This window comes from Dipodomys merriami, unplaced genomic scaffold (genome assembly GCF_024711535.1).
Source record: "Dipodomys merriami isolate MVZ:Mamm:240054 unplaced genomic scaffold, mDipMer1.0.p SCAF_13, whole genome shotgun sequence".
NCBI classification, from domain to species: Eukaryota; Metazoa; Chordata; class Mammalia; order Rodentia; family Heteromyidae; genus Dipodomys; species Dipodomys merriami.
This window is the reverse complement of record NW_027202604.1, coordinates 11,467,052-11,495,030: the sequence shown is the minus strand read 5'-3', so window position 1 is coordinate 11,495,030 and position 27,979 is coordinate 11,467,052. Positions and strand designations below refer to the sequence as shown.

Genomic DNA, 27,979 nt, shown 5'->3' with positions numbered 1-27,979 from the left:
ATTTGAACAGAAGGAGCAAGCAAGAATTTCTGGGTCTAGTTGTAGAGGTTTCAGGGAAAAGAATGAGTCAGCTGAGAACATAGAAATCTGTAAAAGCAATGCATATTCTGGGCAAGATTTCAAAAGTAAAATCCCAATGATTGGGATATTTCAGAATACTCTAAATCAGGCACTGCTATTCCAGAATGTCATCTGGAATGACATGAAGAATAAAGGAGAGAAAAGAAAAACCCAAGGGTTTTATATTTATCAAAATATATTGTTATCCAACAGAATAATAAGATTTGTTTTGGGCAACTTCTATTAGACATAAAAAAATTGGGTCATGAGTATCTAAAAAGAGCCTGAAAAAGAGAAAGTTTGTTGTTTTTTTTTTTAAATATGACTAGTGAGTGCATCATCACACCCTTAGGAAAGGGAGCTGATGTTTGTATTGACCATTCTACTAATTTACATTAGCACAGAGAGATGTATAAGGAATCTTTCAGTTCATGTGTAGATGGACAGACGAGGAAAACAGAGGGAAGAGTGTTTAGTTGACTTTTCAATGTCACCAGCAGTTTGAACAGCTAGGAGGACAAGAAACAGGGTCCGTAAGTGCCAGCGTGGGGCTTTCATTTTTCATATAAACTGACAGGCCCTGCCCCACATCAGCTAATAGTGTTCAACTAAGTCAAATGGCAGCCAAGGTTCTATGCATATGCAACCTCAAAATGAATCAAGGACGGTTGCCAGTATTAAAGGCAACGGTAGGCACAGTATAAAAGTGCAATTGGAATTTGAGTGACACTTAACGAATGTTTCTATAATGGACAGTTAAGCTGGTCAAAGTATAAAAGAGTAGGTTTGGATAGAGAAAGAAGAGGGCAAGGTGGAGGTCAGGGGCAAGAAATGTGTTTCCAGTTGCATGAACTAAAAGCTGGCCATGGTTCCTCTAGAATATGAAGCAAGAAGCTATTTCTATTAAGGATTCTCTGACAGTTTTAGACATCCCACAATGAATGCTGAATGGCCAAAGGAACTAAACAGTTAAGACTAGGAAATACGTTTCCTATTGCTGTGACACAAAATTGAAGGTGAAATTCACAAGACAACATGTTGGAAATAAACTGTACAACTTGGGTAGAGGGAGGGAAAGTGGGAGAAAAATGAGGGAGAGGGTAGCAATGTTGGACAAGAAGTGTACTCATGACTTTATATATGTAACTGTAACCCCTCTGTACATTACCTAGACAATAACATTAAATTAAAAAAGACTTCTAAAATAAGTTGCCTCACATTTATGAATAATTATTTACAATAATGGTTGCAGTTCAAGTTAAAAATTAATAGCTGAGTTGTCTTTTTTTTTGCAGTGTCTAATCTCTCTTCAAGTTAAGATTCATATCTTAAACTACTCCTTGGTATCCCAGCATGAAAATTTGTGTTTTGAAATGGAAATCAATAAGTGGAATGTGAGCATAGCTTAAAAAACTGTGGTTTGAATATGAAGATTTTGAAAGCTTACTTTGTAGCAATCTCAAATTTTTAGATGATTTTAAAAAGTCACTGCAGTATAAAATCTTAATTTTTGCTTCAGGATTATACTTGATTTCAGAGTATACCAGAAATCTCACCACAGTTTTGCTGATATAGCTACTGTTCGGCCAATACAATGTCTGTCTGTCTGTCCATTGGTCTCTCTTGATCTCTCTTTGTCCCTTTCTCTTTCTTTCTCTCAGTCTTTATCTTTGTCTCTGTCTCTATCTCTTTCCGTCTGTCTCTTTGTCTCTGTGTCTATCTCTTTCTGTCTCTGTCTCTTTGTCCCTATCTCTCTCTGTCTCTTTGTCTTTATCTCTCTTTTTATCTTTGTCTCTGTCCCTCCATCTCTTGCTGTGTATCTCCCTTTCTATCTCTCTATCTCTGTCTGTTTTTGTCTTTGTCTCTCTTTGTCTCTCTCTGTCTCTCAGTCTTTCAGTCAGTCTCTGTCTCTATCTCCTGCCTTCTCCCTCTTTCACTTTGTCTCTTTCTGTAGTACTGGAGTTTGAACTCAGGACTTGACACTTCCTAGAAGAGCTTTACCATTTGAGCCACACCCAACCTCTCATTGCTTTAGTTTGTCTCTGCTTCCTTGCATCTTGCTTCCACTTGTCTGATTTTGGACCATTTTCATTCTACTTCCATTTAGGAGTACCTGAGATTACACACACGTGTCATTATATTCCACTTATTTTTTTTAAAGATGGAGTATTTAGAACATTTTTCTGGGGCTAGTATTGAACTTCAATCTTTCCATCTCCATTATTGATGATATAGTCTTCAGTAGCCATGGAATAAATCCTAGATGTAACCCAGTTGCCCAGAAACAACTTGATGTGTATAGCTAATATAAATATAATCAGGTTTTTACTATCTCTTTTTTACTACCATATGCATTTCTCTGCTTCTCACTAGTCACTAACAAAACTTGTAGAAACCAAAAGTGGAAACAGAATGAATGTCACCAGTAGTTGAAAGTCTTAAAGACCAAGTTTGTTCATTCTTTTCTATTAATTGTAGTCACTGTTTACCAGTGCTCTTGCTCATTTTGGTATTTTTTTTCTTATACTTTAATTCAACATTTTGTAAACCACTCATTCCATCACAACTGGAAACTAGGATCACAGAGTGGTTTATTCCTGAGCAGAAGAGCAAAAGATACTGATTTAAAAAGAGTAGTTCATAGACCTATCTGTTCTTGTGTGTGATTTTTCTTTTTGTGGCTTACAGATGCTATTTGCATTGGTCTCTTTTCTATTAAGTTCTATTCTCTCTATTAATTGTCTAGACTAATTGAGATAAAATACATTACCCTTTCCCAGGTATCCACAGGGATAAAGCTCTGCTTATCGGTTAAACAAATGTACACTTTTAGTTACCTTATTTACACTAAAAGTTTCTGATGGTAATTAGTTTAGGAGTGGTAGATTTGAATTTAACCTTGGGCTGAAGGATAATGAAATTGTACCAGATAAATTGCATGGTACATCTGGATTTCCTATACAACTTGAGAAAGTAAATAAAAGGTGCAAGTATTTATTCATATTCTTCAATCTACACATTCTAGGTATGGTTTTAAAACACTATACCTGCACATTTTGGCCCAGATTCACCTTTTTGTGAAGCTGGCCAAATCTTATTTTAGATGCAGAATTCTACCACTGGGACTTGTTGTCTCAGTGCAAAATCTGTGTTTTGATATAAATTGAATCCGATAGTGGCAAAGGCTGCAGTTGTTCAGGCAAAGCATTTGTTTTGTAGAAGGAACTGGGAGGACAAATGGAAGTGTGTCATGCTAGGAATGTTTAATTTTCAAGGTCCATGTGTGATTCACAGTGATACTTTGAGAAGCAAATGAGATCTTTCCATTACACATTGTCCGTGTTTCTCCTTTATTGGGCATCAGTGAGCTTTTAAATTCCTCAGATAGGAAACCTGTAGAGAATGAGGTCTGGCAAATTGATTCTTACCCGGTGTATCACTACAACAGGTGCCTGCTCCAACTTCTGTCTCTGAGACTCTTTTACAAAGCAGGTTTCAAAAAGCAGTCTCTGAACAGGTTTTATCCATTCCTCAAGCAGAGCTTATTTTCCCTGCATCAGTGAACTTGTCATGATAATCAACTTTTTTTTGTCCCAACCATCAATCACTCTTGATTACAGCTGGAGAGAAGTTCTGTTCTGTTTTTCAGCCCATCAGTGCACACATTACACCTGGAGACTGGTACCCATCATCCCTCCAATGAGAAAATGTTCCCTCCAAGGCTTTGTCCATCATTGTAGCATTTACATTAGGGTCTCATCTCATTTGGGTTATCATGGCTGTCTTTGACTCTGTCTCCTCTCTCATACAAAATATTCTCCCAAAATAGCTCCCACAGTTTGCTCAATTATTTGCATTAGATTGTTCTTCCTCAGTTCTTGCCTTTTTAATTCAAAAGAGTAGCTCATGATCTATTTTACCCTTATTATCATATTAGCTTTTCTAATTGCTAATGCAGATATTGCAGAAATTAAAATCATAGGAATTACAATTCAATGAATATTCAGCACTTCTGTAAAAACAGTTTAGCATATGTTTTACTAGAATGTTTGCAAGTCTAATTTTGTTGATTTTTTTTAATGCTTTTCTAAGTTAGGATTTTGTTTTATGTTTTGGCATGGGCAAGGGAATATTTATCTTTAATTTACATCTTATTTTAAGTAACACTAACTAGCTGTCTTGATGGTTTTATAAAGGCACTGAGAAGTAAATATTTAAAAGCAATGGCTCAAAATGAGCTCTGCTTTTCACCGTGACTATAATATATGGTCTATTTCTTACTTTTTGAAGCCAGCTCATATTTCTGAAAACAGTATCATTTTCAGTGCAATTATTAGAACAGTGATAAAACATTACCCTGACATAATGTTTCCTGATTTTATAAGGTAGTTAAAGTACATACATGATTAAAATCATTTCATGTGATCTTTGTGTATTCTATATTATTTTTTTCTCCCTAGCATTTTGCAGTATTTTTAGTTATTTCATAGAATCTGTAACAATAATTTAGAGGATCATGAAAAACAATATAACATTTAGAGGGCAAATACAAAGAAACAAAACAGCATTTGCAATAACAGAATAACGTGAATTTGATAGGAAATCATCTGTATCAGAAGGCTTAATTATAAAACTCTAACATTTCTTTTACAGTTTTCCCTTCTTATGACAGTGATACATTTTTATTGCTGAGTAAAACAAATAGGTCGATAAAGAGGGAGTTCTTTTGTCCTCCTTCAATACTGGCATTTAGATATTATTGGTTATTTGTGAAACAAGAACTAGAGCAAATGGCATCAGTTAATGAAAAGGTAATCTTTATGGAAATGTATAAGCCATTGGACACTGGATGGTATTTTCCAGTTTAGAAAAGAAGAGCTAAAAATATCAGGTGGGCTCATTGCTATCTGTGGTGGTCTGTGGATCAGAGTTGATTTGTTTGGTCAAGCATTGCTTTGTCATTATACAAGTTTTAAAACTAACTTGAATATTGTACTGTAACCAATCTTACCACTTCTTGGCAGTCAACATCGTACATTTTCTTAGAACATGAAGAATATGTCAAAATTTTTTCTCTTCTCAGCCTGGAGAGGTGTGTTATTTTTTTTAACTGTAGAAAATAGTCATCTTAGCCTACAGTTTGATTTCATACTGTCACAAATTATGTGACCTAATCCTGAACATTTGAAAGTCATCCTAACATGGATGACAATGTTTATATATTTATTAAATACTCAGATTGGCTGAAAATGTATTACTACCAGTTTCATATAAAATGAAAGGTCCTTATTTTAAACAACTCAAGAGTCTCTGTCTCTCTATCTGTCTCTTACACCTTTTCCTATCTGGTGATGCTTAGTTCATTCCATTATGCTTGTCATTCCATTAGCATTATTTTGAAGTGGGATCTAGTTACTAACATTTTGACCCTACTGTTTTCTCTAACTTGAACCAAGTTGTCAGTCTTTACACTGAAAATGCTAAGAACTTATGCTTGGATAGAAGCACAGATGCAATTGCAACTTCCTGTCTAAAACTTTGCTTCAATCGCTTCTGAACAAACTCCTACTTGAGTGGATGGATGGGTTTTGACATAGTTGTACGGGGAGAGACTGATGACATTGATCAGGATGCATTCTTTCAATAAAAAGCATGAAAGTCACATCATTAGACCATCACTAGTCACATCACTATTTTTCTCTTCCTAAATGGTTCTCAACTTTGTTCATGGAAGAATGCTTTTGTTGCCTGAAAATAAGAAGGAATTAGTAATTACTATAGGTTTCTAATGTATTTCTTCACATATATGCTGTTTCTCCAAGTCTATAATCAAATATTTTTTGTCTGTTCTCTCAGTACTTGCATTTAGTTAGCTAATAAGTCTCTCAACTCTAAAATATTCAAAGCTAAAGGTCATGTCTGGTGACATGCTGGTATGGGGCACAAAACTTCAAAGGTTGATTTTTTTTTAATTTAGAAACTTAGTAATTGAATCTGATAGTATTTTAATGCAATATTCCAATTTGGCAGACTGACCCAAGGGTGGTCACCTATTTTTGTAAATAAAGTTTTATTGGAAACAGGTGAGTTAGGACAAGTCATATAAATACAAGACTAATCCTGTCTTTATGTAAAATTTGATGTATTTTTTTATTGACTTTCTCATATAATTATTTAACATTTTGCACTAGATATCATCCCTCTTGACTATTGGGGGTTTAAATATCCCTTGACATATGGCAACCAGATTAATCACTTCCCTTGCCACTATAGTCCTGATTCTGCTCCATAGTATACACTGAATGTTCCAAGCTCCTCCCCCCACCCCCTGGTTTGTGCTGACTCTTATCTGCCTGATGTGTCTTTCCTCTGGTTTTCCTCTTCAGGCTTTACTCAGGTCCTAGGTTTTTCTGATGGTTACTGCGACCACTGTGTTCAACACCCATTATCCCCTCCTTCCCTACCTGATGATTTTTCTCCAAGTAGCTAATAAGTCTTTTGAAATCTTACATAATTTATGTATTTATTATGGTTTTTATATACCTCCAAATAAGTTCTATCAGCAAAAAAGATTTCCAGTTTGATTCACTGTTTTATCCAAGTATGAGAATAGTACATGGCAGATGATAGCGAACAAATGCTTATTGAATGCATAGAGTAACGACAACATGAACACTAAGGTGCTCCCTAGCCCTACACATCCCAGCTTTGCTTTATTCAAACCCTGTGATATTTCAGCCCTCTCCAGGTTTTTCTTCTTCTTTCCTATTCAGCCTATAGAATCCCACAGCCCATCACAAGGAAGCAGGGCCCTGAGGAGAGATGGGATGAGCTACTTTCATCCCAGAAGAAGAAGATGGTGAGAAAATACCATCTTCTTCCTGTGAGCTTGCTCTGCTTTCTGATAGCATCACATCCTTATGGATATTAGATTGTTTTACAGCCAATCCAGGCATTCATTTTTAGGCAAAATTCTCTATTCTGATTACTTAATATAAATTTTTATTTGTCAGCAAGGGCAATTCCAAACAGGTTGTTATTTTGCATTGATGAAGACAATTTTGTAGCTTCAGGGCTTTACCATGAAGAAACAGTGGAGTACCTTGGACCTAGAACAGATCTAACTCCAGTTTCTAGTTGGGATTATAAGAAATTCTGAAATCTTTGTTCCTATGAATCTCCCATCTCTCTACCACAAAGTCATATAGGTGAAAAACACAGACAGCTATGTATTTTTATGATGAAGTCAGAGAAGTGCAGGACATAGAAATCAGCATGGTTAGTGGTATCACTTTGGCTTTACTTTGTCCAGATGGAAGCATGTGGAATTGTAAACACACAAGAAAGTGAGACTGGTTAGAAGTGAAGCATGTGTTCAGAGAGCTGGACTCATATTCAAAATTACTAATTTGAATATGTTTCCCTGTATTGTACACAAAGCTTGGATGCATTTCTACTCCTATGACAGCAACTTCCTCTCATTTTCTTTCTAATAGTTCTCTGAAGAACAAGCTCTGATAGAGATTTGTCTATGGCTTTAACACTTGTCATGAGGTGAGATCTCCATAGATATTGCTCAAAGCTCACTAAACCATTTCTTAATCACCATGAGGGGACTGAGCATCTTCTCAGATTTCATTCAGTTCAGAAGAAGAGGCTCAAAAGTGTTGAATGACTGTATGAATTCTTAATGCATTGGGCATTCTCGAAGGTCTCTGTTAGCTGGAAATTAAATGAATTCCTCTTGAGTGTTCTCAAAATTCCCATGTATGTAGAGTTTGGTTGCCAGTTTATGGCACTATTGGGAGATGGATGAACAGTTGAGGAGGAGGAGCCTAAAGGGAGAAAGGCAGGTCCTTGGGGGCATGCTCCTGAGAAAGATAGCTGGACCCCTGATCTTTATTCTGTCTAGCTTTTTTTCCACTTCCTGGTTGCCATGAAACAAGTAGACCCCCTCTGCCATGCACTTCTGCCAGAAGCGCCCAAGCTGTCTCCAGCACAAAGCCATTTTTAGGGTTGAAAGCCCTAAAACCAGAAACTCAAATCAGCCCTTCATCTTGAATAGTGATAGGTGGCAGAATAGCATATGATTGAAAAGGAAGGGGGAGCAACAACAACAAGACTTTATCAGCTGTATTTGATGACTCATAGAAACCCAATTCTTTGGGCCAGTGATAAGTGGTGATGTGGCTTCTTCTGTCAACACAAAGTATTCTACATGACTCCTCCCATTCTTGTTTCCAGGTACTTCAGAGGATTGAGCCTAGAGTTAGTGTAGTACTAGGTGCTAAGGAAGTATCAGAGACTAAGAAACGTAGTGTTCCTGTCTATGATCTCGATCATTCTTGGGTAGAAAGGGGAGTTGAGGCAAGTTTAAACACCTGCAGCCTCTTTCAATTGCTCCCTCTAGGGGCAATTGCTCGGAAGAAAATAAATAAACGCAAATGGCAGCAACATTTGTCTTCCTCCATAATTCTCAGGGGGCATCAGGAGTGTCCCGTGAACTCCTGGCACAAAAACCATCCATCACCGCAACAGTTTTCCCATACATTAAGGACTAGATTTGCATTCTAAACGATTTCTTCCAACAGCTGCTCAAAGATAACTTGGCCGTAAGTTAAGAGTTTGCATTTGATCATCTGCCAGGGAAGATCATAAAATTCAACTTGGCAACAGAATTTCAGAAAAGAGGTCCTGTCAGCCCAGCTGTGCTTATCTGAGTGCACAGCATGTATAAACGCTCCTCTAGCTCCCTGCTTCTGTGGTCAGCTTCTGTAGGCCTGATCTACTGCAGCTGAAAATTGAATTTAGCTCCACTGGGGTGTGTGTGTGTGTGTGTGTGTGTGTGTGTGTGTGTGTGTGTGTGTGTGTGTGTGTGTGTGTGTGTGTGTGTGTGTGTGTGTGTGTGTGTGTGTGTGTGTGTGTGTGTGTGTGTGTGTGTGTGTGTGTGTGTGTGTGTGGCAAACTGATCCATGTGAGTTGGATATTTGGGTGCAAGGATTATATTAATATAGTAGATATCTTAGTGGGTCTACTGATAGAGCAACCTGTCCCAATCTTGGGGCCCTCTCTCGACAATAAGGTTTGTTTGTATAGTTGACCCCCCACACACTACAAGTTCAGGGTAAATATTAGAAAAGTTATTTTCACGGTTTCTAATTGTTCTACCTTCAAGACCCAGTAAAGCTAAAGATGTAGATAAGGCTAATCCTAGTCTTGGCATTATTAATTGTGCAATTTGGGGGCTAGTAAATGGTTTTAAACTTTTATGTGTTTCAGATTTTCACTCATGAGTTATAGAATGTAGAACTACCATTAGAGACATCCCTTAAAGTCAATGGCAGGGAGGCTATCGTAAGCAAAACAGGAAATTTAAAGGAAATATTCAGTAGCAATTTTCTTTACCCCCTTAGGTTTGATCTTAGCATGAGAAAGGGTACTTTTTCCTACTCACTTTCTTTCAAAATTACAAATGATGTGGCAGTGGCAAAGACTGCAGCATGTCCAATGTTTTTTTCCTTTAGTAATATGATTGAATGTTAATTGGGTTCTCCTAATACAACCTATCCTTTTGGCCAAGTTGTTCTTTGGGGACAAACATGCCTATTAATTAAGTGAATTAAAAATACAGATAGACGCCTGATGCCAATTGGTCGCACCTTTAATTCTAACTACTCAGTAGGCTGAGATCTGAAGACAGTAGTTCAAAGCCAGCCTGGGTAGGAAAGTCTAAGAGACTCTTTGTCTCCAATAAACCACCAGAAAACCAGAAGTGGCACTGTGGCTCAAGTGGTAGAGCACTAGCCTTGAGCTAAAGAGTTGAGGGACAGCATGCAGGCCCAGAGTTCAAGCCCTTTGACTGACAAAAAATAAAATAAAATATAGATAGGTAGATAAATAGAGATAGATAGATAGATAGATAGATAGATACATAGATAGATAGATAGATAGATAGATAGATAGATAGATAGATAGATGATATACAATTAATTCTAGAAGCTACGTATGGCTTTTCTTGGTAACTGACAGGTTGATCTGGGCTTTTCTCTTTCTTCTTTTTTCACTTTAAGCTACAAGAGCTCGTGTAATAAATGCAACCTTGGCCTAACTTTTTTTTAAAATAGTATCCAATGAAGGGCTGTTTGGGTAACAGACAGATGCCCTTTAAAGTTATACAGTAGACAATAGAGGCACAGTTATACTTATATATAAACTCATACCCTACTGACAGATTCATGAAATGTTTCCTTCTATAGTAACAGGAGTAGAAGACAAGTGGAGTCAAATGTTGAGTGCACCCAAAGTTTCTCAAAAGGAATTGGCCTTTAATTTCAAATAAGACAGCTTTTCTTGGGCAAAAGACAGACATTTTCCAACTGCTAAGGCATGGCTTGGTTCTTGTGGGGAGAAGTTTCTGTGTCAGCAGTTCACTGGACAGGCGCATGATGAAGTGACTTCCCTGCTCATGTTAAATGGTAAGGTGCTTATTTCCCAGTTTGTGGGGAAGATTTAAAGCTGCAACATGCAGGATGAGGGCCACCTGCTCTCTCTCTCACTCTCTCACTGGTGGTTTGGTAGTACATCAGTGATTTCAGGGTCTTATGATGGCTTGTGGCCTCATTTGTCATTTCAGCTTTATGCATAACTCGTCAATTTATGGCTGTGATTATATCCATCTTCACGGAATACAGAGCCTGGTTCTGAATCACTAAGTCTTTAACCCTAACATTTCTGGACCTGCATGAGGCAGTCAAAAAATTCCAAATCCAGAGGCAAGTGGTATTCTGGACAGACAAATAATAAATTTTGAAGGCTATTTGTCTTTGTACATACTTTGATTTGCTATTGTAAGAGTTTCATACATCCAACAGTACCCAAAACAGTGCCTACCAGCCAGTGCAGAATTAATATCTGCTGAAATAATTCCGTAAGAGATAAACAGAAATATAAAAAATAAGTTGAAGGTGAGTGTCAGTAGCTCACACCCGTAAACTTAACTATTCCGGAGGCTGTGTTCTGAGAATCAAAGTCTGAAGCCAGCCAGGGCAGGAAATCCATGAGACTCCTATCTCCAATAAACTACACAGAAAAAGCTGAAAGTCATGTCATGGTTCAAGGGGTAGAGCACTGCTCTTGAGCACAAAAAAGCTCAGGCCTGAGTTCAAACCCCAGGACCGGCAAAAGAAAAAGCTGAATGTTGAAGTTGCTGGATAGGTTTTTATTTGTAACATTTATTAAGCAATTTATATTATACATAACCAATATACTGAAACTTGCACAAATCATTGCATTTCATTTTGCATATTTGGTGTAAATTGTTTTCGTTTTGAAATATTTTTCTTTAGGCTTTGAGAATCTCTATTGGAGCTACAGCTGGAAGGAAGCAAAAATGTTCTGTTTCAAAGGATATCTTAAAATCTAGTATTGGAAATCTTTATTCAGTTAAATGTGATGATGAATCGGCCATTTCTGTTTTTGCAATCTGTGTTATTCATTATTCTGTATTCTCCTGCCTGCACGCCTCTTTTCATGTACTCCTCTTCCACTGTTGATATATTACAATGCACATATGAAATATCTGTTGACTTTTTCCCATGAACAATGGTTTATTATATAATCATCCATCATGAAACCATATAATAGGATGTAATAATATAATACCACACATCCAAAGGTAGGATGGTTCCAGGCTTAATCCACAAACTCATGACCTCAGCAAGGTCTCAGGGCCCCCATCTTTCCTCTCTGCTACCCCTAATTTTTAAGCCCACTTTCATGATTGAAAGACTGTTTCCTCACTATGCAATTCTAGACTCACAGGTGAAAGAAAACTATACCCATAAAACAAGGTATACTTTTCCCCCTTGGTGTTCACTCCTTTTGTATCTAAAATAGACTTTATAATTGTTATTTTAAATAAAATAATCCCAATGATTGTACATATTTGTAGGACACAGTGTTATATTTCCATTCATGTATACTTTGTGCACTGATTAGCTCAAAGTAATTAGCATGGTTGCTAATTATGGCTGTTCATTGTGGTAACAACATTCAAAGTTCTCTTTCAGGATTGTGAAATAAGTCATGTACTACTATGAACTACTTCTTTCGGCCCATCTATAATATTGTGCCTTATAATTAAGCTCCATATCCTTTTTACTCTCCTCCAACTCTGGTATCTACCAATTAGTCCTTAAATTCTGTCAAATCAACTTTCTTTCTTCAAGAGCACGTTTCAGTGATATCATGTGTGTCTTCTTAAATAATACAGGTACATGCTGTTTTAAATAGGATTTCATTATTGTTTAAGGCTAAGTAAATATTCTGCTATATATATGCATATATAAAATACCTTTTAAATCCATTTATTCCTTCATAGACATTCAGCTGATTTTATATTGCTAATTGTGAATACCACTACAATAAACCCAGGAGAGCACACTTACGGCTATCACTGTTGTATTCGAGCCATGACTCCAGTTCCTGCTCTTGGTTGATTAACTGGAGATATAAGACAAGAGTCTCTCAGATTTGTCTGTCTAGCCCCATATCAGCAGATAGGACTATAGGCATGAGACACAGCCCATCTAGGCTTCTGGATTTTGACCACTCTGATGGCTGTGCAGTGGGTAACTTAGTGCTGATTTAATTTGCATTTCCCTGATAAAATACTGTGTGGAAGATCTTTTCTCATGTGCTTATTTTCCATCTGTGTATCTACTTATAATATTCTACAGTACAGTTTTCATTAGGTTACTTTTATTGTAGAATTATAGGAATTTCTTATACTTTTTTCTTTTAGTACTGGATTATAAACTCAGGGTTTGGGGGCTTGCTATGAGTGTACTATACTACTTGAGGATTTTCTCTGCAACCAGGGTTTTTTTTTTTGCGTTCTGCCTGAGGCTAACCTGTCACCATAATCCTTCTATATTTGTCTCCTGTGTAGCTGATATGTTATACTTTGGATAGGGGTATTTTCTCAATGTAAACTGTATTTGCTCTAAGTGTGTGGTTTGTCATTTGGTCTTTGCACAATGCCATTCATAAAGTAGATTTAAAAAAATTGTGCTGAAGTCCTTTCTTTCATCAGTCATCCCTTTGATATTTAAAGTATCACCAGTCCGAGGATATTAAGATGCCCTCCTCTGATATCTCCTAGGACTCTTTGTTTTGCATTTAGATCATGAATTTCTTTAAAGTTTGTGATTTTTGACTCCAGGTTTTTTTTGGCATATAAATGTAAAGTTATGCCAATATTACTTTTGGAAAAGACTAGTAGCCCTACTCTTTTCATTATGTAGGTCCCTTCTGGAGCTCTTTTTTTGTTTTGCTTCATTTGCTTTGGCCAATAATAAGCTGGTTCGGACTACAAAACTTCATAGTAAATTTCACAGTTGATTGGTGCTGGTTCTTCACCTTTGCTTTTTCTTTCCTTTTACCATTATTTTGGCTGCTCTGAGCCTTTGCCTCTCCAAATAAACATTAGATTCATGTCTTAGAATTTTAATTGATTTGGCATTGAATGTATGGAACAAGATGAGAAGAACTGACATCTTGATAATATTAAATATTTCTATCCACAGACATGAAGTATGTCTAATTATTTAGTTCTTGTTTAATTTATCTCATCAGTGTTATAGCTTTACTGTGCAGATATTTTTATACATCCCTGTTTATTATTTAAGCAGTTAATTTTTGGAGGTATTTAATAAACGTTTGTGTCCTTTTAATTTCAAATTCTTCCTGTTCATTGCTGTATATAAGAAAACAATCATCTTATATATAAACATTGTGGCCTATAACTAGATTATAGTTTCTTATTAGTTCCAGGTGAATTTTCTTCCTTTTTCATATTTTTCTATATAGATAAACATGTCATCTGTGAGAAAAGACAGTCTTATTTCTTCTTAATCACTATACTTTGTTTCTTTTTCTTGTCTACTGCATTTGCTTTCCCAAGGCTTAAAATGATCAAATGCTGTTGATTTAATATGATTCATAGCTATAGAATACAAAATACATTTTGGTTCTCCTAATGGCAGTTAGATGTGACCAAACGCATTTGTTCTGAAAGCAAATTGGCTTTGTGTTTATTGTGTATGTATGTATTGTATGTGTGTGCCTGTGAGTGTTTAAAAACAGATGATCTATATATCTTGTAAAAGTACCATAACCTCTATCAAGATTGTTTGATGTGTCAACAGTGACAGCACCCAGGACAATAATTGCCATACTCATAATGTATTCCAAGCTTAATGATTTTAAAGTCACCTGTTCCTTTAACCATGATGACAGCACACCAACCATCAGAAGTGATCAGCATTGCATTCTAGATGTTCATCCCTCTTGGCTTCTGTAGGCCTTGGGTTCTTTAGGCTTAGGTCCTTAGTCTGTGGCTATCTTTGTCTTTTTTCACACCCTTGCCTTATTCTTCTTCTATAAAACATGCCCATGTGCTGGGCACTGAAGGCTCATGCCTGTAATCCTATCCATTCAAGAGGCTGAGATCTGAGGATCACAGTTCAAAGCCAGCATGGGCAGGAAGTCCGTGGGACTCCTATCTTCAATAAGCTATTCAAAAAAGCTGGAAGTGGTACTGTGGCTCAAGTGGTAGAGCACTAGCCTTGAGCAAAAAGAAGCTCAGGGACAGTGCCCAGGTCCAGAGGTAATTCAAGCCTTAGAACAAAAAAAAGTCCCAATGAGACTCTTATCTCCAATTAACCACTCAAAAACGGAAGTGGAGCTGTGGCTCAAGGGGGTAGAATGCCAGCCCTGAGCATAAGAACTCAGACACACCTCCCAGTCTCTGAGTTCAAGCCCCACAACCAGAAGAAAAAAAGTACCTGTGTGTTGAATGCATAAATATTTAAGTGCAAAGATAGAAAAAAATCAAACAAATAAATAAATCTTCTCTTCAATCCAAAGAACACTGATAGTTTAAGTTTCAGGAAATGGAAGATCAATGAGCAGAAACACCTGTAGAAACTTCCGCTTTTGAAGTTTATAGAATTAGCTTAAGTACACAACTATAAATAGGCTTCAAAAATGGGTCTCTGTAATTCTTTAGTAGAAACCATATTTTGGCATTACATTTATAAACTTCACGCTTGATTTTCCTCCTAGCGTCCAAGCAGCTTGCATCACTGAATCATTCTTGAAGTTCTTTTGTTGTCTTAACACATTGAATTAGCTCATTACAGCTGAATATATAGTGGAAAATAGCATCTGTTTTCACTATTATAATATAAAAATTACTTACCAGTAACAGAATAAAGAGCAATTTGCAAAAGCTAATCATATTTGTGCACTTGTCTACAAAAAATAAATTGTTAATATATGCCCAATGGGGAAAATTACTTGCTGACTTAAACAGTAGAAGCTGAGATTTCAACAAGCATCACTTAGAAAACTGCTGTAGTTAAGATTGGAAGGCACTAACTTGCCACGAAGACACAAACTTTTATTAATGCTATAAAGATAGTTTGATCCTGGTATATTCAAAGAACATAGGGATTCAGATAGTATCAGAAAATTAGAAAAGCACATGTTCCATATTTTTTTATTTTATGAAACAAAAATATTTTATGAATTCTTAACTTTTACTCTTCAGCACTAATCACAAACACTCTTAGGAAAACATATGCTCCCCCCTCAAAAAATTGAATCTGCCTTTAATAAAATAGTTTAGAAATTTGAAATTCAGATTTTGAATTTATTGAGTATAAAACATGTCAAAACCTTAGTTGAAATATTCTCACTAAATTAAAACTTTTGGTTTGTTTCTCCACATTAAAAAGCTTAAGGGATCTTGAAGTTGAGAAATTATTCAGGCTGGTGGAGACCAGAAGATGGTACTTTAACTATGGTCCCTTAGATGCTAAATGCTGTTGTCTGAAGGAAACAACCTCATCAAGAAGCAAAAGCTTTCTGAGCTTTCCAACTGTTTCATATTAAGAAAAGGCATATGCTCTACAATTCCTCTTTTTCAAAAAAGATCAGTGGAAAAAAGGTCATAGAAACTAGAACCCTTCTCTTCCAGAGGTAGCAATGAATCCTCAAAATACCCCTCTGATGATTCCTCTGCCTTATTGTGTAAGAGCTGGTCAGAAAGCAGTTCCCTGACCTCCCTTGCCTGATAGTAGATTATAAGAAGAATCCTGTCCTATCAATGGAAGGAAGAAATCCTACATAGGAAGCCCTTGCTGAATCCTTCACTTACCCTACTACCTTTAGATCATGTGGTTTTATTCAGTCATTTTCTGCATTAATATCCAGTCTCCATCAAGATAAGAATGAAGTTTTCCTTGGACCTTTGAATATCTGTTTGGAAGACTCCCGTCTGATATTAATCATTGAGTAAATAATCTGGTTTATCTGTCTTTTTATAAGAGTACCAACAATGGCCCTGATGAAGAATGAGAAAAGATATCACATTTTATCCCTAAAAGGTTTTAACTGCTATATTTATAGAATCTAAAAATAAGACTTACTGAATAGATCCCTTCTTCTCTGGTAGTAAGAAGATAGATGACATACTCAAACATCAGATCAAATAGTGGTATATATTTTTGTTCCTATATTTATCAAAGAAAGAGAAAGATCTTTATATGTAGTCCATCTTTAAGTTTCCTTTTTCTAGAAGCCAGGATGAAATCTATTCAACTAGCAGTCTTAGTTCGACATGGTAATAATATTCATTAAGACATGGCTCCTTTTTACGTTCAGTCAGCCTCTGATTAGTACTCACTTCCTGCTTTTCTGCTTTTGACCTGCCCTTTAATAAGGTTCTTATAAAAGGCTAATTTCATCCACTACAATTTTAACTCAGAGAGAATAACCCCACTGCCAGGTTTTGAGAACACCTCACTTTACTTTCCTGTAGAACATTCTGCTGTGGTAGTGATAGACCTTAAATCATTATGAACTTAGCCTCCAGAGACCAACTGATGAGACATAATATCATATATAGTAGGGGGAAATTGTTCTTTCTTTCTAATTACTTAATTTTAATGTGAGGGTGGAAAGTGGACTTACCATGTAGTTGAAAAGTAAAAACCTAAGCACTATACAAAAATATTTTTTTCAAACCTGAAAGACACAATCTACTCCATCTCAATAAGAAATCTGTAAATATATTATCACCATACATTGTTAGCTGGAATCATAGTTCATTCATTCAAATGCTGCAGCTGCCTAAGGATTGTATTTCAGTGTTTAAACAGGAAACAGAATCTTCAGTTTGTCTTACAAATGACATTTTTCAGTGACTTCACTTACCATTTGTTGCTGATTAATTCCCCAACATAACTGTAGCTTAGACTTCATCTGTAATCTCCAGACCACATACTCCAATTACGTTTGGCCCACAGTTGCTATTCATTGACTCCTTTGTGGATAAACGAACAGCTGAAAAGACTGAGTACTGTTGGACACTACTGGATCAAGGTCCTTGAGGTTATTTATCATTTTATTCCTCACCTTTCTCCAGTCAAAGTACTTAAGTAAACCATTATGATATCTAACACTGACAAAACACCTAGCTTCAGTAAAATCTTTGTGAAGCCATTTTTGGATCTCATAAACAACTGTACATTTTAGAGGGTGATATTTAGGAGAAGACCATTGAAGAGGCAATAAAAAGGCAGATTTATTCATTACAGATTATGAATCCTACACAGCTCAGAAAGGAAGACCACTCTTGATTTGTGTAGAGGTGGAACATTTAGTCATTTGCCAACTGCTTTTCTTTCGCAAATTCAGGCTGCATATTTCCATGTTGGTAAGATTGACAATAGGTTATTGATGTTATATTTTCTTTGTATTTCTTAAAACATAAAACACTCCATTTTCAAAGTTTGCAAATGGCATTAACAGTATAGTAGCATTTCTCAAGTACTGAAATTCATATGTGCATTAAAAAATGGTCTTTCAGATAACCCTTCAAATGCAGAGTCATCACTGGAATTAATAATTGAATTCCCTGGATTAAAAACACCCAGATAGTTATTCACTAAATGTTTTAAGCACTCTCCATTTTATTCCTTTGCTATATTGCATGCAAAGAGAGCTCCCATAAATAGCACAATTTGTGGTTGATGATAAGCTTCTTCCCAGAGGAAAAAAAAATAATAGTTTGTGTTTGTGCCAGATGCTTTTCTCGCATTAAGTGCCATAAAAAAAATCCCCTGAAGTGTGTTCAACAGATAGGGCAAAGTGCCAAAGAATGGCAGAGAATGAAGTTGAACTCTGTTCACATACAAAATCCATTGAGACACCATATGCATATTTCCATTTAAAAATCAGAATGTGAAATTAATTCAGCATGTACTTAATAGGCAACTATTTAGAAATGTGTAGTAGATCCAGGGACAGAATAATGAACAGTATCAACTCTTCTCTCTGTGGTGGGAATTGTACTCTATCAGAAGAAATAGATATTTGAGGACAATCCCATGACCAGAGGAGGTGACCTATTGTTACCAGACAAAAGAAAGGTGCTCAAATATAATTTCTTTTGGAGGCACTTTCCTTAAGATCATTGAAGGTAGGCTGTTGCTCATGTATCTTCACTGCCAGTAGTTCATTCTAGAAAGCAGACAGAGATGGAGACGTGGCCTAGAAGACAAAGATGAGGTTAGTTAAAGGCAGCACACTTATCCATCCAGGCTGTAAAAGTTTCTCTCCGCTACGGATACCAACACCTATCACAACTTGACCTTGGGACATAATTAGCTTCAACATTTCTAACTCATGCTACACTTTAACAAACAATATGTGACAGTCACACCCTGAGAGAAGTGTGAAGCATGGATTATGAAGGGATTTTGTGCCCTGGTTGAGTAGTTAAGGCAGATGGATTTCTCCAGTTTTTCTCTCTTCTGTACAAATTGGAAAGTTTTGCAGTTATCAAATTAGAACTCAATTATAAGTAGTTCACCAGAATCTGTTTCTTTTGGCTGCATTTAACTCCGTGTGCCAGCATCCAAAGCCCACCATTGTCCTAGTTACTACCTAGTAAGAGCTCTACATTTTCATAGTAGTTCCACATAAACAAACACAATGTTTGCTTCCATAAAAACGGCAGGTAGGAACTCTGAAGTTAGCTTCTCTCACGCAAGCTAGCCCTCTCTACTCTCTGATTCACATTCAATACTTGAAAACATCAAATACTTAATGTTTAGCAATGGCAAAGTGTGTGGATGAGTTGAGAAGCTTTGAAAAGATAAGTGAGCCTATCTAGACTATTTTTCCCAATTATATAATTGCTCAGTGACAAAGTATTTCTCTGCTCATAAAGGTAAGAGCTCCGCCATGTAGCTTAGAAAAAGAAACATGCCTCTCTCTTCCTTCTCTTCATGCTTAGAGATTTTTTTCCCCTCCTTGATTAGTGGTTGTATATGAAAATTTCTCTACTCTTGTGCTTTTATCTTTTTTTCCTTTTCTTTGCCTGTGGCTTTGGCTGTTCTTTTCTGTACTGAACATCATAAAAGATGCAAATACATTTGAAGAAAATCACGTCAATCACTTGAGCTCACAAAGAATGTCCTTAATTGGGTTGGGTTTTTCACTTGGGACACAAGGAAGTAGATTTTCATTTTATTGTTAATGTGGACTGCTATTTACAATTGAAATGGTAAGATCACAAGATACAAGAAACTATTAAAATTTTCAATATCTTTATCTTGCCTTTTTCCCTGTTACATAAGACAATTTCTTTCTTTGGGTAAGAAAAATCTAGAGCAAGGTCTTTAAATTTCTTCTTCCAATTTTTAGTAAAAATGAAAGAGCAGAAAAAGCAGACTCTTGGCCTACCAGAGCTGTTTGCCTGTTGTCCCATGGTTTCCAAAGAAGAGCCAAATAGATAAAGAAAGAGCCTTAAAAGGAAATCAGTCTGTTGGAGCAGCAGGACATTTCAAAAGACCTGGCCTCAAAAAAAGTAATAATAGAAACAAAGGTAAATGGTTCTTTGATATATTGACATTTTAGGGTTTAATTTTTATAATGATGTTGATCATGGCAATGGGAACAATGATGATTGTAGAGCTCAGGGTTCCTGGCATCCCTACAAATGAGAATGTAGCAGAATACTCAGCACAGAGGCAAAAAAAAAAAAAAAAACAGTGTAACAATAATTACTTTGGATAGGAAAGGTAAATTCAGGAAAGAGACTATTGTAAGGACTTGGAGATCACTTAGATGTGCACTTAGAATTGCAAGGAGGTTTCCAGGGTTACTTTGTGGTTTTTCAGGTTAGATCACTGGGATAGAAGTTCCCCAATTACATATATATTTGAAGTTTCAGTAGTTGACTCTTAGTATTCTTAAGGAAAGAAACTATAAGTACTTTTTCTTGGATAATACATATTGCACATATTTAGGTGTATTAAGGTTTAATCAGTAAGTGATTACGCATTACTCTTAAAAACCTGAGCTTGTAGGTGGTGGAAAAAGGGAGTTTCTTTCTACTCTTTGAATGTTTGATAACTTACATCTATGAAATAAATTCACAGTGGTCAGACTAATAGGAATAAACAGACGTACAAATTCATTTTATATACCTATAAGCCTCCACAAAAAATATAAGATGAGAGGAAGGGCTCAATTGTTGACATTTAAATGGTTTCTAAGTCACAGAAGTGAATGGGGAGTTTGAGTTTCTGAGATAATAGGTTTAGTTATAATGGGTTATAGAAATGGATTTTAGGAGTAGTCTATAGGAGGACACGGAAAAAGGATGCAGGTATAACAAAGACTATGTATTACTTTTTATATGAAATTTGTCAATTGCAGCCCTCAGGAGAATAGGTGCTAGGCTTCCCCGAAACTCTGAGTGAGGAGGGCATCACTATTAGAACTATAGTAAGAGTTAATCTTCTGAGGCTGGTGAGGTTCTAAGAAAGGGTTCAGTTGGTGACACTCACATCCCATTGTAGGAATATGTCTTTTCTGAGACAAGGAAATTCAAAACAATCTCTTCTCTGTGTTTTGGGAGGAAAGAAAGTACAAGAATAAGAGTACAGGTAAAGGTCAAAGAGACCTGGTTGTATGAGACTGCTTTAAGTTAAAACACTCAGCATAGCCAAAACATCATACTTTAGGTTATTGTTTGCTAATTCCTAACAAATACATAAGGCATGACTATTTGGGGAGGAAATCACTAGTTCTGAAAGTTTAATGTGTTTCAAAATCACCAAAGGGCTTAGAAAACACCCATTTCTGAGTCCTGCCCCCATTTTGTCTGATTAATAAAATCTGGACTGGACACAGAGAATTTGCATTTTTTTATTTTTATTTTTTTTGCCTGTTGTGAGGCTTGAACTCTGGGCCTGGGCACTGTCCCTCAGCTCTTCAGCTCAAGGCTAATGCCTTACCACTTTAGCCACAGCACCACTTCCAGCCTTTTTCTGCTTATGTGGTGCTGAGGAATCGAACCCAGGGCCTCATGCATGCAGGGCAAGCACTCTACCACTGAGCCACCTTCCCAGCCCGAGAATTTGCATTTTTATCACTCTTCCAATCCAATGGTAAGAAACTAAAACTATGTATTGGGACCATAGTTTGTATGTGGGTGTTAAGTGGTACTGCATCCTATCCATATAATAATAGTACTTTTATTTTTTTATTTACTTTCATTTTAAGTTAATATGCAGCAGTGTGATAGTGTCTCATGCTTATAATTATAGCTACTTGCGTGGCTGATGTCTGATCAAGGTTCAAAGCCAGCCAAGGCAGGAAAGTTCGTGAGATTCTTCGTGTAAGTTAGCCAGAAAAAAGCCATAAGTGGAGCTGAGGTTCAAGTGGTAGAGCAATGGCCCTAAGTTGGGGGTTGGAGGATCTCAGGGACCAAGTATAGTTTCTGGCCCTGAGTTCAAGCCCCAGGACCAGCACAAAAAATATGGAATTAAAATGATATGTATTCTTTGAAATCACCTGGGTCCATGAAAATTAACTGATAATGGTAAGTATACATGCTTTCCAATGAATTTCCTTATTTTGCAAAGCATATTTAGTCGGATTTTGTAAAAGAGATTTAAAATAAAGGAATGTAGGCTTTCGGTGTTAATGACACAAAATGATACTCTAATATTAGATTTCCAATGAATATTAGTAATTTGCAAAGGTGCTTCACATGCTTCGCGCTTGCACATGCTCCCCCACCCCCCCAAGTCAGTCATGGCACTTGAAATCAGGGCCTGGGCTCTGTCCCTGAGCTTTTTTGCTCAAGGCTAGCACTCTACCACTTTGAGCCACAGTGCCACTTCTGGTCTTCTGGTGACTAATTAGAGATTAGAGTCTCATAGACTTTCCTGCTCTGGCTGGCTTCAAACCGTGATCCTCAGATCTCAGCCTCCTGAATAGCTAGGATTACAGATGTAAGCCACTGGCACCTGGGTAAAGGTCCTTTTTACTTAGAGAAGTCAAGTAAATGTGTGGGTATATTAAAATGACAGAACCTCTCTTTGAAATGGTAGCCACTTAATAATTAACTTAATCTATTTTGGAGCATAGGAATCTTTAAACTAAAAGCTGTCCTGAAACATGGAAGATGACACGTGAAGATTGTCTTGCTGACTACTGATGACTAGCAGTAATGATGTACAAAATGGCATCAGCCATTCTGCAGGAATGTGTGGTCTAACTGCAGCGTCGGTCCTTACCTCTGGGATGACACTAGTCAGATATTGCCGTGTCATGAGCTAGTTTAGGATTACCAGAGTGACTTTTATTATGAGCCATCCTCACATTCCTCTTACAATATCAAAGTTAGTTGCTGAAGCCCAGGTCTTACTCCCTCTCTCACTTCTATGTGTACTATGGATTCCATTCCAATATAAGCATACGTAATTGTGATATGCAGTCTAATATCAGCATGTAGGTAGGGTTTTGTGACCTTGAAATGAATCCTGTTAAAAAAAATAAATGACCATTTGCTTGTATCTTGATGGCTCCCAAGTTTCTGGGTAGGCACTCACTCAGACTGACTAATCTGATATTGGAAACAACCTGAGAGGAAGCATGCTATGTATGCCTGGAGAGGCCAAGGAACCCCAAAGTGCCGCATTTGCCATCTGCTGCTTTTTAAAAAGTCTCTCAGCAGGCTCTCCACTTAGGCTTTAGCTTTATCTACAGTCACAGAAAGATTAGATGTGACTGAATAATCTCTCCAATCCAGTCAAGTGGCCTAAAGATAAGGAGAGCTAGCTGGGTTTTCTTGCCTTCCACACCCCTTTATATAACACATCTGGAGCAAGGTGTTTTTATGAGTTAGGGTGCCTATCTACATAGATTGGATACATTTATATTGGGACAACCCAAATACGGTCCAAATTCTAAGAGCATTACTTTAAGTCAGTGTTGCAGAAAACTTTAAAATACATGGAAAGAGCATGGGTGTACAGACATGAGGTTGCAACGTCACATGCTTACTGTCACTCGAAATGCATGCTTCCTCCACAGTCACCATGAAAACAGTCTCCTGGGTTGCCAGCATCCCATTATAATCCATTTCCTGAAAGTGTATTCAGAGTACCTTGGACCTGCCCATCACTGATACTTTGCCCAACTCTTGAGAGCTGATGATGTCTGACAGTTATCAAAGTGCTTTGAGACTCTCATTTAATGAACAAGTGAATTTGAGTGTATATTTTGTCCATTTTAAGATATCTGGTGTCTCAACAAGGAGCCTAGCTAACTCTTAGTCCTTCTGTCCTTCCCTACTCCTCATGACTTCTGAACCATTTCTATCACTAGAGAAGGTTGATCTAGCCAGACTTGTGCAGGGAAGGGTTTTCTTTGTGCCTTTTCCTGTTTTACTGTTATGGGAGTTCCTGTGGAATACTTTTTTCATATCAAAAATATTGACATTAGAGATAGGACTGGTGGGTCATGCCTGTAATCCAAGCACTCTGATGATATGACAGAGTCAGCAGCATCATGGGTTCTAGGACACCCTGGGCTACAAAGCAAGGCTCTATCTCAAAAAATCTTTCTCTACTTTCTGTGAAAGGATATCGATCTTCTTTTGACTTATGGCAAAATAAAGTGTGTTGTTTTATTTGAAATGCAACTGAAAATGTAGCTGTGCTAGGAACCTTTAAAAGGTGGTATAAGAAGTAAGTGGGGGGCTGGGAAGGTGGCTCAGTGGTAGAGTGCTTGCCTTGCATGCATGAGACCCTGGATTCGATTCCTCAGCACCACATAAGCAGAAAAAGCTGGAAGTGGCGCTGTGGCTCAAGTGGTAGAGTGCTAGCCTTGAGCTGAAGAGCTGAGGGACAGTGCCCAGGCCCAGAGTTCAATCCCCATGACCAACCAACCAAACAAAAAAAAAAAAAGAAGTGGGAATGACACTGTTAAAATATGTATTTTAATGTTTTTTTTTCTTTCATGCATGTGTTTCTAACGCATTTATAAGATTATCTCTTTGTTGCTTTGTATGTCCCTCCCCCACAGTATAACCCCTGCTTTCACTATATTTGATGTCAGTATAACTTGAGGAGGAGATGGGGAAAAACCAGTTGTTTAAGGATACAGGTGGACCTGTTGCAACAATGAGAAGTACAAGTTGTCATGTCCAAAACGAGCTTTACAACGTCCGTGCGGGGGGAGGGGGGGAAGGAGGGGAAGGAGAAGGATTGGGATTGGGGGGGAGGGGGGAGGCTGGGAAGGGATGTGAAGGGTAAACAAAAGGAGGAGGCTGCAGTGCTTGGTAAGAAATGTACACATTATCCTGCCCATGCAATTGTAACCCCTCTGTACAGTATGTTCACAAATAAAATAAAATAAAATAAAATTTAAAAAAAAGAAAGTCAGCCTATTTAACATACAGTAAAAACTTTCACTTTTATCACCAGGGGAAATGGCACTGGCAGGGAAATGAAGAACTTTGTTGTAAAGGAAACTAGCTTTCCCTATAGAAGATAACCAACTAGCCTGTGGATTTCATTAAATAGAGCCCATAGCTCTCAAAAGATTTATAGCCAAAGGACTTGATGTATTAAAAGAGAACTAATCAGGAAAAAAAAAATAGACATGCAATTCTGTCCATTAAAGTAGCTTTCCCCACAGAATTAAGTTAATCTAATTTGTCTCTGGTTTCTCAATGAACTACGCCATGACTGAACTTTCTATTTGGACTCACACTATGTCTTTTGCTGTTATGTGTTGTTGGAAAGATGTGTAACTGATGCATGAGTGCTCTCTGTTCAAACTGTTTCTAATATATAATTTCCTTGTCCAGTGTTCTTTCAATAAGGTACCTAGTCTTTTAAGAATGTCAGAATGATGCAAATTAAAGTGTGGACTACATGGTTATTTATTAAGAATACAGCATAATGTAACACCCTATTATACTGCAGTCCTTGTGACTCAGAAGAAAAAGCGATTTTCCCCCCCAATTGGAACATTTAGTTTAAATAAGCAATGGGAAGTAATGCGTAATCTAACAAAAATACTTCTCTATAATGATTCTTTCTTTTTTTTTTTTTTGGTGAGATTATCCTATTCAAAGTTTTGATGGGAAAAACCTTCCAATCTAAGAAATCTTTCATCCAACTGTCATCCCCATTCACAAAGGCTTTTTTTTCTGGATAAACATTCATAAATGTGTATTTATTTAAACATAGTTTTTTCTTCCAATGTGTCTATGTAATATGACCCTAAACCATAGTGTTAGTAAAATAAAAACTTTGGAAATTTTTTGAAATTTGGGGAGTGGGGGGAAAGATATATCCATTCAAAAACAATGTCTGACAATACAGAGCAAGGAATTACACTGGACCCATTTGGTGGTTAAAACACATTGGAGTCTCCAGTCAGCAAGCTCTAGCTGGAAAGATCCACATGTTGAAAGTGTGATGCTCCATCGAACCACTTCTAGGGAAACAGGAAACAAAGAGAAAGAAACAGGAAATCGCCCAGCCCTCTGCATGGCTCCATTTGGACTCTGACATTGAGACTGTGTTTGAACTCTCAGTCTTCAATGGCAGTCTCCAGGATGCCCACTTCCCTTGTTCCCACGCAGCTTTTCTTATAGATTACTTATGAGGGACTGTAATAATAGGACACATTACAGAAAGCCAAAACACATTTTCTGAACCAAGATGGTGAGGGCTACTCACTTCTAGGGCCCAGGTTAGTCTCTGGAAGCCCACCATCTTTGATGGCAAAACCAAGGCAATCCAGGTGTAAGTTCTAAATTTTTTTTTCTTTCTCATTTTGCAAACAGATGCTGTTGATGTGCTAAGGTTCAGCTACATTATCCCTTAAGAGAAGCCACTGAATATTGCTTCTTTTTTTCTAAGGTCTCAGAAGTTGATTCCCATTGCTTTCCAGCATCATTCTAACCAGAACTCCACATTTAGCCATGGCAATGTTTAGCTTGAATGGTACCTGTTATTGAAAGGGAGTCTGTATTTGCATTAATACAGAGAATGCTAGTTTAGAAATGAGCCTGATTGCACGGTTCATTTTGTTCTCCTTTGTAGAGCCAGGCTGCGGCCCACTACAAAGGCACGAAACATGCCAAGAAGGTCAAAGCACTGGAAGCCATGAAAAGTAAGCAGAAATCTGTAACTGCCAAGGACAGCGCAAAGACTACCTTCACCTCCATCACTACCAATACCATCACTACCAGCTCTGACAAAACAGGTTAAGCAACAATCTTTGTTATTGTCGTTGTGGTTGTTGTTTTGGGGGGTTCTCCCCTTTTGTCTAATCCCATGTCTGTGGAATTATGTGCCTGCTGCATCGATTCACACTTGAATCCATCTTTCTGTGTAATAATTGCTCCTTTGCATTTTTCCAGTGTCCTTATGACAATCCCTGATTATCTTCCAGATTTTGCATTTTCAGGCAGTCCTGCAGCTGTTCAGAGGGACAGAATAATCATAAGTTCCCTGAAAGCTATCCCTCCCCTAACCTTTTATTTTCTAAGTAGACCTTTTCAGTGTGTATGCTTAGCATTTTGTACACAGTATCTTAGCTTATAACTTCACAGCAGATTTGATTTAACTGTGAGTCCCCAGCAAAGTAAGCCAAATGACTCGAGAAAGAACATTACTACTGACAGGCCTTATTCTCATAAATTCCAAGCGTTGCATTGTTTTAAGTAGTGGTTGTGTGATTCTGGGCTTCTTATGGCTGAGTAACCTTCCCTTTACATAAACAGGTAAGTGTTATTGATATCAATTGTTCTTTTTAAGAGTCTTCACACTGAAATAATGGCCTCTGAATGGCCCCTTGGGATAGCTCCTGCAAGCAACCAGCTTATTCACAGCATGGGAAATCAGTGGAGTTCACCTAACCTGGCGTCTTAAAATATAAGACCATCAGTCCTCAGATTTTATATAAAAGGCAGATCTGTGTGATTCGTGAATGTTACTATAACAAGTCACTTCCAAGAATATGGGGGGGCGGGTAATGATGACTGTTTTCCAGTCTACAAATGGATCTTTGAGGAGAATGAAGTGTTTATAGTCTAGGGGTCCATGGATGGTAATGTCTTAATTAGAAGAGTATCTTCTTGCCATGACTTATGAAAATGTAAGTTGCTACCAGTGAGCATATAGAGCAGATAACAACACCTTTGTTACAGATGGTAGCATCCACTAGACCATACATAAGCTCTTCTAAAGATCCGGAGGAATCAAAAAGGATCAGTGTAAATCTAAAGGGATGATGGATTGCAGGGACACATGGCATGTTTTTCAACCAGGATATCCACTCTCTCCACTCCTCTTTAATGTATTATTGGAATCCCAGAGCAGTAAGGCAAGAGACAAACATAAAGGGGATCCAAATAGGGAAAGAAGTAAAACTCTCCCTCTTTGCAGATGACATGATCCTGTATTTAAAGAACTCCATAGACTTCTCCCCCAAGTTACTTGAGCTGATCTAAACCTTTGGCAGAGTAGCAGGG

The 27,979-nt window shown here is 37.3% G+C and overlaps 1 protein-coding gene across 3 annotated transcripts in view; it reads left to right on the top strand.

Moving 5' to 3' along the window:
• Znf385d (zinc finger protein 385D) overlaps positions 1-27,979 on the top strand; it is an 813,868-nt gene that overhangs the window by 686,295 nt on the left and 99,594 nt on the right. For all 3 annotated transcript variants that reach the window (XM_070018684.1, XM_070018685.1, XM_070018686.1), the window contains one exon: positions 26,547-26,709. In XM_070018684.1, the coding sequence (XP_069874785.1) occupies positions 26,547-26,709 (163 nt within the window). The remainder of the gene's footprint in view (positions 1-26,546; positions 26,710-27,979) is intronic.